Source organism: Phoca vitulina, unplaced genomic scaffold (genome assembly GCF_004348235.1).
Source record: "Phoca vitulina isolate PV1807 unplaced genomic scaffold, GSC_HSeal_1.0 scaffold9, whole genome shotgun sequence".
NCBI lineage: Eukaryota > Metazoa > Chordata > Mammalia > Carnivora > Phocidae > Phoca > Phoca vitulina.
The window spans coordinates 1396099-1406017 of NW_022589712.1; the positions used below are offsets into that span (position 1 = coordinate 1396099).

The window sequence follows — 9919 nt, forward strand, 5'->3', positions numbered from 1 at the left end:
TGTGCCCTCCGCCCCCGCTGTGTCCACTGGCACGCACGCAGACGCGGGGGCCCGGCGGCAACGTGCCCGGACCAGCCTCACGCTGGGATGGCAGCACGACCCTGAGGGGGCTGGCCCGTGCGGAGTCGGTCTGTCTGCTCGCGACAGGAGGAAAATGCCTCCTGCACCACCGTGACCTGGCTTTCTATTCCGTTTCTTATAAATGAAGTCAATCCCCAAGGATAAAATTCCCATATTTCCGTCCTGAGGGAGTTTCCCTCTGTAGGAATGACCTGCCATGTTTACCCCGATAAGCGTTGCTCGGGGTTTCAGGTTCAAGTTTCCCTGTCCTTGATGCTTTTCTGAGGGGGAGATTCAGAACGCCTTGATACAAAACAGTCCTGACACACGTTTGAGTTCATAATGCCATCACCTGGACGCCTGTTTTACACCAAACAGGTCACATTGCCGGTAAATGCTGAAGCGTTCCGTTCTGTTGGTGCAGTGCGGTCTGTGCTCTCTCGGTCCGATGCGGCGCACTAACGCGCATCCCCTTCTGCCGCAGCTGTTCAGCTGCACCACTGGACGCTGAGCACTGCTAGCAAGAGGTGCAGGTCCACTTGTGTGCTGGACTGCGGTCCAGGTGGCCGGTCTTCCCTACATAAGTGGGGCCCCATACCCACACCCTGCATGGCCTCCTGGTGGGCAGCATGCCGTTCCCTGCCTTGTGACTCGCTCTGAGCCATGGGATGGGTGCTGGTGTGTAGACTTGGGCAGACAGGTCACAAACTAAGGCCTGAATGCATTTGTGTGGTTGGGTTTATTTTGCTTCACGCACAACCATGCAGGAACGTGCCCCCGATGACCGACTAGCCCACAGAAGGTGAGGGGATGGAGCAGACCTGCACCAAGTGTGATGCACGCAGGAGAGTCAAGCTGAGCCCAGACTGGACTGCCAACCCCAGCCAACACGAGAAGTATGCACAGGAATAAACAGGGGCTGTTTTAAGCCCTGAGTTTTAGAGTGGCTTGCTCACAGCATATCAGTAAAGATGGCTAAAATAACTTTTTAGAGTGAAGCAATACCAAAAATGGCTAAATATCTAATTAGTTAAAAATGCTTTTTACAATTTCGGTTTATGTAGTATTGTGTGATTAGGGAGAAAACATCATCACCATCATCATCACCATCATCACCATCATCATCACCATCATCATCACCACCATCACCATCATCATCATCACCATCATCACCATCATCACCATCATCATCACCACCATCATCATCACCATCATCACCATCATCACCACCATCACTACCATCACCATCATCATCACCATCATCATCACCATCATCACCACCATCACTACCATCACCATCATCATCACCATCATCATCATCACCATCATCACCATCATCACCATCATCACCATCACCATCATCACCATCATCATCATCACCATCATCACCATCACCACCACCATCACTACCATCACCATCATCATCACCATCATCATCATCACCATCATCACCATCATCATCATCACCATCATCACCATCATCACATCATCATCATCACCACCACCACCATCACCACCATAAGGCCCCATTCGTACATTCTGGGGCAGTTTTGTTGCTTGCATGATGTCTCTGTCCCCTTGGCAGTTTATGATTATGTCAGTCATTTCTGCACATTGATTAAAAAAAAGCTGATGCCTTTCACCTGATAACTTTAAAAAATTCCAGGTGTAACATTCATAGGCCTGATTTGTAAGTAGGTCAGTACACTTCTAAAAAAATCTCTAACTTGGAAGTTTTTGACAAGGATGCAGGAGACCATTTTTAAACATGAGCAGAGCTGGGGAGGGAGGCATCTATCGCTAAAAGCAGCCGCACTAGGTCTGTGAAGGAAAGAGATTCTTGTTTTAGATTTTGAAATCTTGATGCTCTACAGTAAGAACCATCTGCTCCAGCCCACACTCACCGGCTCGCTACCCTCTGGGCCCACCTTGACTCTCCTGCTTGTCTGCCTTTATGTGAGCTCTTTCAGCTCCCGTAAACCCCTTATCCTCGCCTCCCTGCTCCAGAACCTGGTCCAGGCCCCACCCCATCCACAGGCATTTCCCGAGGGCTGTGTTTCCCCTAGCTCCATTCCCAGTGTGGTCTTTACTGCACAACTCACTTGCTAAGATTGAGTTTTAAAAGATGACTCTTTTCTGAGTAGAGAAAAATGTGCAAGAGTAAAAACTTATCAGAAGGGAGGAGAGAATTCTAAAGGAAGCATGACTGCTTAAGACACTCCTGCAATGGTCCAACTAAAACGTAAGAGCCTGGCCTAGGACTGGACACTGGGACCGGAGAGAAAGGGAGGGCTGACAGCCGTCAGGGTTCTGGTTGTGGGACTGTGAGTAGCAATGGCTCTGAATAAGGACCTTCTTTGTTCCTTATGTCGTCTGCCGTCTGCCGTCTGCCGCAGCACCTGGCAGTAGGAGGTGAGTGAGTCAGTACTCGGTCAGTAGTCAGTGCTCAGTCAGTACTCGGTGAGGGAGTGAGGGACTGCTTCCCATGACAGGGCCCAAAACTACACCCTGAGTGCCAGGCCCTCAGCACCGCACAAACCCACACGCATAATCCTCACCCGGAGGTGCTGCCGCCACCCTCCCTGTTTTACGGAGCAGGACTAAAGCATAGAAAGTGGAAGTGGCTTGTCCCAAGTCACACAGCCGAGGAGCAGAGCCAGGATTCACTCACTCCAGCCCTTTGCCTCGTGACGTAGACAGCTTGAAGATTCAGCAATTCTAAGAGGCTGTCTTTTGCTGGAAAGAAAACAGTAAGCAGGGCGCCTGGGTGGCTCAGTTGGTTGAGCGACTGCCTTCGGCTCAGGTCATGATCCTGGAGTCCCGGGATCGAGTCCCACATCGGGTTCCCTGCTTAGTGGGGAGTCTGCTTCTCCCTCTGACAGTCCCCCCTCCTGTGCTCTCTCTCTCTCTCTCATTCTCTCTCAAATAAATTAAAAAAAAAAAAAAAGAAAACAGTAAGCAGAGTTTTGATAGCATATTTTATTTGAATCTAAGAAAAATGATTAAATTCAAAGTTCAGAAATATAAAGGATTATCCAATAAATTTAGGATCATAACTGTTGCTTAAACAATGATAACACACACTTAAGCTGGTTTTGTGGCTCCAAGGTTTTGGGCTTTACTTTCGCACAGTTTAAATAAGTAAGAAGCCTCATAAAATATCTTCATGCATATGCACAGAGATCATTTTACATGACGTGTGTTAGGGAATTTGGGGCCATGAAGGTTATTTTTCCAACCAAAAGTTGGAGCTGAAATAGCATCACTACTTGGCCCACACAGCCCTCGGCCCGCCCTCCAAATGGCTCCATCGAGCCAGGGGACGCTCGCTGGTGCCCACTGGTTGTGCCTACGGGCCAGTCCTGCTGCTCACAGTGTGGGCAGTCGGCTCCGACCCTGCTCTCACAAGCACCACTCGGGCGAAATTTCCTGAGGCCGGGAGAGAAGGAAGCTTGGGGCCTGCAGGCACTTGTCCTCGGCCGCCAAGACCAGCGTCCAGCGCACAGCTTATGCGGGCTGAGCCTTCTCTAAGGAGGATATCCCAAATTGGTTCAGGGGATCGTTTGACCTTCCAGTAGGCCCCAGAGTGGACCGGGGTAGGACGGGTAATGGTCACGTGTAAGAGAAGCAGCAGGGCAGACAAGCACGGGCGTGGTCACACTAGGACTAAATCTACTGCCTGGTTACGCTGCCTCTGGACAGCCGGGGTAATTCTCTAGAACTTTACGGCGTGATTAATCTGAGCCCAGGCCAGAGCTCAAACAGAAGCTTGGAAAAGAAAAGCTGCACATCAAAGATAGGTGGACAAATAGTCTTTCCTACCAGTTACCAGATGGCTTAGTGGTGACTCATGGCGTGAACAAGATCTCTGGACAGCAAAACAAAACACACTAACACAAAATCCCAAGAAACAAACAAACCCATGCACTTGTTAGCGGCATGATGAGGACCGCAACAGGTGGCAAACTTCGATGGAAGCTTCCGACGTAGATTCAAAAATGCCGCGGGCACAGCGGATCTCAAAGGGGAGCGAACGTGGCATGACGAGGAGTGACTGCCCTGGGTGGGGAGGAAGGCACAGGGTTGGGACCACGGGGCCTGTGGCTAAGAGTTCTACTATGTCAACATGTGTAGGATACAGAAATTAAGCTTAAAGCCATTCAAAACACATCTCCACCAAATGCCGATTTCCAAGGTCAAAAGAGGACACATACATTGTATGTGATTAGTTTTCTGAAGCCCTTCCATTTCACAGATTAAAGCAGTCTGTTTAAATATCTCATTTCTACAAAGTGAATTTACATTTAAAGTACAAAGTGCAAAGACTATGTGTTTTTGTTTTTTGTTTTTTGTTTTTTTTAATTGGTTTTTGGTGAGGGAGTCTCCCACATGTCCAGGACTGCCTTGGATGTGTGAGCCGCTATCCTTGCTTCCTTGGCTGAAAAAAAAGAAAGAAACAGAGACATCATTAGGACGTTTCCACACCGCATCTGTGAAGACCGAGGCTTGCCTTCTGGGGATGACATAAGCCTACCTGTTGTCAACAGGGCAAAAGCAATATTTTTAAAAAGACATAAAAAGAAAGAATGCTGGTTTGATAATTTGGGTCGTGAGGATTAATAAAAACACAATGCAAACATCAACTTCCAACACTTGCCTCCGTCTCAGTGATCAGGAATATCAGGAAAAACATACTGGCTGAGAAAATTAGCATTTGCTTTAAATATTTTAAATAGATTCAGTACATCAAATGTTCTGTGCAGTCTCCCATCACCTTGGATTTGTTATACAAAATAATCTTAATAATCTAATTTATGCTTCAAGTTTGACAAAGGCATCATTGATTTTTAATTTTTCTTTTCATCCATTCCATTTACAAGTCTCTCTCTCTCTAGGAAGAAATGCAACTTGAAAAGTTTGCTAAATACTGGAATTCTGCACCCTGACTGCCAATTAAAAGTAATTTGGAATGAAAAGGAAAAGCCATCTACAATCTTCTAGATCTATTTTCCCAAGTATACCGATTCCTATGATATAAATTGATCCCTGCTTTTGCTTCAGTATTTAAAATAACACTTAAACCTTTAGGAGGCTTCTGGGCTTGCTCTCCTCCCCTGATAAAGATACTAGTAGGTGCTCAGAAGAGAAAGGAGCGTATCTCCTGCATTGAGCTAATGGGAAGTTCTGTTTTGATTTGTTATGGATAAAGATAAGCTATCAGCATATTCCTGGAAGTTCTGGAAGCACATCAGAACTGTTGGAGGAGGGGCGCCTGGGTGGCTCAGTGGGTTATATGTCTGCCTTCCACTCAGGTCATGACCTGGGGTCCTGCGATTGAGCCCCATGTAGGGCTCCCTGTTCAGGGGTGAGTCTGCTTCTCCCTCTGCCTCTGTCCGTCCCCCCAGTTCATGCTGTCTCTCACCTCTCTCTGTCAAATAAATAAATAAAATCTTAAAAAAAAAAAAAAAAAAAGAACAGTTGGAGGAGATGGAGCTGACTTTTAGCCCACATCCACGTCGGCGTGGGGGCACTGCTCTGGTCCCGTCTGAGTCCTGCCAGGAAAGAGAGACCTCAAGAAAGACAGCTCGCTCTCTGAATCAGTACCAGCTCCTGGGCCCTCCTAGCTTCCCTTTTTCAACGTTTCTTGTCTGGTTATTCATATAGTGAAAGATTTCAGTGCTTGGTACTATGTTTGACTCTTCAAAGACACATCCACATATTAAGGAGGGCACGTGTTGTGATGAGCACTGGGGTTAGCAAATAATGAATCGTTGAGCACGACATGGAGCACTAGTGATGGACTATACACTGACTAATGGACATAAAAAGAAAGAAAGAAAGAAAGAAAGAAACATCCACAGCCTCCATTATTTCATCCCGTGCAAGCCACAGCTGCTTTCGTGAGGGACCGAATCCCGGGGTCACAGTTACAGTAACGGCTGGGAAGTCAGTCCATCCATCCAGACACCATAAAAAGAGCTGGAGAAACTGTCTGGCTCCCTTTTCTGGGAAACAGCTGACAAGGGAGGCTCGTGTCTTGAACAGAGTTTACTTACGGTCGAGAGCCCGGGTGGTGATCGTCACCACCGCGTAATGACAACCACCTGCGGGCACCTCAGCTGGGGTAATGGCTTTCAGACCTGCCCTGTTCTAAAGTGTAAGTGATTTGTGGTAGGACTTAAAAGTTAAAACTGTAAACACGTGCTAAACAAAGAAAACCCTATCACACATTGTTCCTAATGAAATGGTTTTAAATTACATCCAACGTGTGCTTTGGAGGTCTCTACTTAAACCCTACAACAAACACAGAGCTCGCCTTAGGAAATGTCGACCTGACATCAAACAGGTGCAGACAAAATAAAGTACAAATTGGCAAGTGGTCCTAAGAAGGGAGGATTTTGCCTTGGCTTTGAGGGAGGGAGCAACGCATCCACTCCTGTTTATCCTCTGGAAAACATTCTCGACTTTGGATGGGTGTGGCATGGGGTGCTGGGGAGAGACAGCATAATTATCTATTTTAATTGCACATGCAATGATACGAGAGTCAGAAACACAGAAATATGTTTGTAAACACACATGGCAGGAAACTGGAAATCCCTTTTGGAGCAGAAGATTTGTCTCATTAAGATCCCGAGATGAAAAGAAAATGTTCACCTGAATGCCCAGAGGATCTCCTGTCCCTGCAATCTCCTTAACAAATTATAAAAAATAAATTGTAAATCCCTGGATAATTGTTTTAAAAAAAATTTTCCACAAAACAACAGGACTTGAAATTTTTTCTAAAAATAACAGAATGATTGAAATTTCAAATGGTATAAAAAAAAAGACAAAATCTTCAAGTTGATGATTTTGATGGAATTTTGCAAGACTCTTCTTGGTCTCACAGGGGTGTATGTATGACAGGTTGCTTCTCCTGGATGGTTTCTTTTTGGGGAAGGTACTTTACTTACCAATTCTACAAGACACTGAGTTTTAATTGCCTATAATTAAACCGGCAAATTATTAATGCTAAGATACAAACTAGAATACTCACCTGTCTATTAGAGGCACTTTCAGCATTAGCTCTAGGGGCTAACAAGGAAACAAAAAAAAGACACTATTAAAAACCAAATACTCTTCAGCTAATGAAAGTCTCAATACAATTTTTCAGGAAGGGACCAAAATCACTTTAGGGAAGCCTCATCAACCGGCAACCTTACTGACGTGAGAAAACACACACACAGGGAAACAGCACGGATTCCCAGCAGCGGCTTCTGCCACGATGTCCGCACTTCCTAACAGTACAAATGCTCGCGTCCAACTACAGAAGAATGTTTTGTTTTACCAAAACTTGCAGAGCACTGTCTACGAACCAGAGACCTGTCTCACCCACGCGGAACTCCCCCTGGGGACAGGAGGCCCTGGGCAATGTGCTACCTTGGTTCTTCGACATCTTTGGGTTTTTTATTTAAATCACGAGAAACTAACATGTGTGACTCAAAGTAATTTTTCCAAATCCTTGAGGGAAATGGAAGGTGGAGGGAGATGCGTGAGATGCATGGTGTTTGCCCCGTGGCCTTGCCCCGTGGCCTCGCCATGTGGCATGTGGTAGAAGAGCAGCCTCCCGCGGGCACTGCCGGGGCCCAGCCACGCGGCACCTGCCTTCCTCGCTGGAGCCCCCGCCCCTCCCCGCCGGCTCCTCCGTCCCTTCCTGCCTGCACAGAGCACCACCCCAGCAACACGGGGCCACGCGAGGCAAGGCCACATCAGTAGAAGAAGGAGACAAACACAGAGGGGAAAGGAGTGAGTGTTTCTCAGCCACGCGCATGGCGTGGTGTTCCCGGACCGTCGGGAGTGTTTATGCCATTGGTAACAACGCACACTGAGTGTTCAGGCGACCCCATGGACAACAGTGCGTCCATCAGGCAGTATGTCTGGAAGGGACGCAGCAAGCGTGGCAATTTTGTTGAAAGAGAGAATTTGGTCAAAAATGAGTATTTCTTAATTGCTGAGTTTCTGTGTAATGGTCATTTTGGAGAATCATGAGGGAATGATGTAATGGTCTATGAATGTTTTTTTCAGAAATATTTCCTTTCCTGGTTGTATCATTTCTCCATGGTTCCAGTTACTTTTTTTCTTTTCTGCTTTTTTTTGTAATAGTGAAAATTTAGATCAGATTTTCCAATAATATATCTTAGTTGCAATACTTTCAACGGAAAATCTTTTGTAATATCATAAATTAAGTGTGATTAGAAAATACATGGGTGACTCCATCAAAAACTAATAATGGATTGTATGGCGACTAACATAACATAATAAAATAAAATTAAAATAAAAAAAAGAAAGTACACGGGTTATGACCCCATCTTGTAGTGAAACGTCATAACACACGCACATATTCGCGTACACGCACACAAACATTTCAGGGGAAGATAGACTTGGGTCTCATTATGTCTAAGAAAAAAGTCACATGTGATCTGTTTTCTATTTAATTTCTGACTTTTTTTAGAATAAAACGTGTACTGCTAAGTAGTGAGTAAAGATGAAGGAAATGAAAGGCGCTGGTAACAGTCTGCATATTTAGAGCGCCCAAACTAACCCTCTCCTGAGTACTGAGGTTTTTCTGGCTTTTCAAAAGCAATTTCAAAGTACACAAGGCAGGACGAAGGAACGAATTGAAAATTGAAAAGGAAAATGTCAGTAGGAAAACAGAGAAATTCCTCCAGGAAAATAAGAGTTGCAAAATCCACTAATTATGAATCCAAATCCCCAATGCTCATTTTTGACCAAACTGCCACTTCTACCAAATTTTAGCTGGCTTTTTTTTTTTTTTTTTTTTTTGGAAGGGGGTTCACGAGCTCTCCTTGTTGCTAATGTGACTGTAAAACTCAGATACATCCGTTGGCGTAGAGCCACCTGAGGAACCTAAGTGATGGATGTTTCTAGTGTCGAGGTGTCAAGGGAGACCCCTCCTGGGCACAGGGGACGTACTCCCGCCCACTCCCTATGCCGGCCCGGTGCACAGACGTGCCCTGGACCCTCCCAAGACACGGCCAGCCGCGGACCAGCTGCACTGCCTGAACACCTGCCGCCTGCGAGTGGGCGGGTCGCTCAGCCTCTGTGCCAACACGCACGTCCCAGACGGGCTTCTCCGCAGACCCACCCAGCGGGGCAGCCAGCCTCCAGCCTGGAGCAGGACGGTCCCGGCCCGCAGCCTGCCTGACCCCTGAGCCACAGGAGACGCACGGCCCTGGAGGATGGGCAGCGGGGTCCGACGTCAGCCCAGCCACCGCGCAGCCTGCTGTTTCCTGTGGAATCTGAACCTGCGCAGTCTCCACGTTCGAGCTTCTGCTCCATGTCAGCCCGGGCCACCGGGGAGGAGCCAAGTCCAAACATCACAGTGAAGAGCTTCTATTCTCCACAGCTGTGCAGAACGCCTCCCGAGTAACCAAGGAGGTCGACTTGTCGGGAAAGGGCCTGTCTATCCTGGTGAATCCAGTCACGGGCCGGTTCTCCCCAGAGGAGGTACATCAATCATGCTTTTACTTTCTGATGCTTTCCCAGCAGCGGCCTTACTGACCCCGGAGTGACTGCCCCTGTCAGGGCAAGCCACTTCCTACAGACAGGAACACTCAGCCAGGAGCAAAGCAGCCCACCCACAGCCCCACACTCAACCCCCTCTGTGGGGTTCTCCCACTCTGGGCCACTAGCCCCCTGCCCTCATCACCCACAGAGCACGGACCAGACAGCTAGCCCCCACCCTCATCACCCCAGAGCAGTGACCAGCCAGCCCCCCACCCTCATCACCCCAGAGCAGGGACCAGACAGCTAGCCCCCCGCCCTCATCACCCCAGAGCAGGGACCAGACAGCTAGCCCCCC

General features: G+C 47.6%; 1 protein-coding gene across 3 annotated transcripts in view; it reads right to left on the bottom strand.

Annotated features, from left to right (window-relative positions):
* Positions 1–3024: 3024 nt before the first annotated feature.
* Positions 3025–9919, bottom strand: part of SMOC2 (SPARC related modular calcium binding 2) — a 154437-nt gene continuing 147542 nt past the window's right edge. For all 3 annotated transcript variants that reach the window (XM_032407467.1, XM_032407466.1, XM_032407464.1), the window contains exons 12-13: positions 7094–7131; positions 3025–4498 (exon numbers count right to left, since the gene is read on the bottom strand). In XM_032407467.1, the coding sequence (XP_032263358.1) occupies positions 4481–4498; positions 7094–7131 (56 nt within the window). In that variant the 3' untranslated portion in view covers positions 3025–4480. The remainder of the gene's footprint in view (positions 4499–7093; positions 7132–9919) is intronic.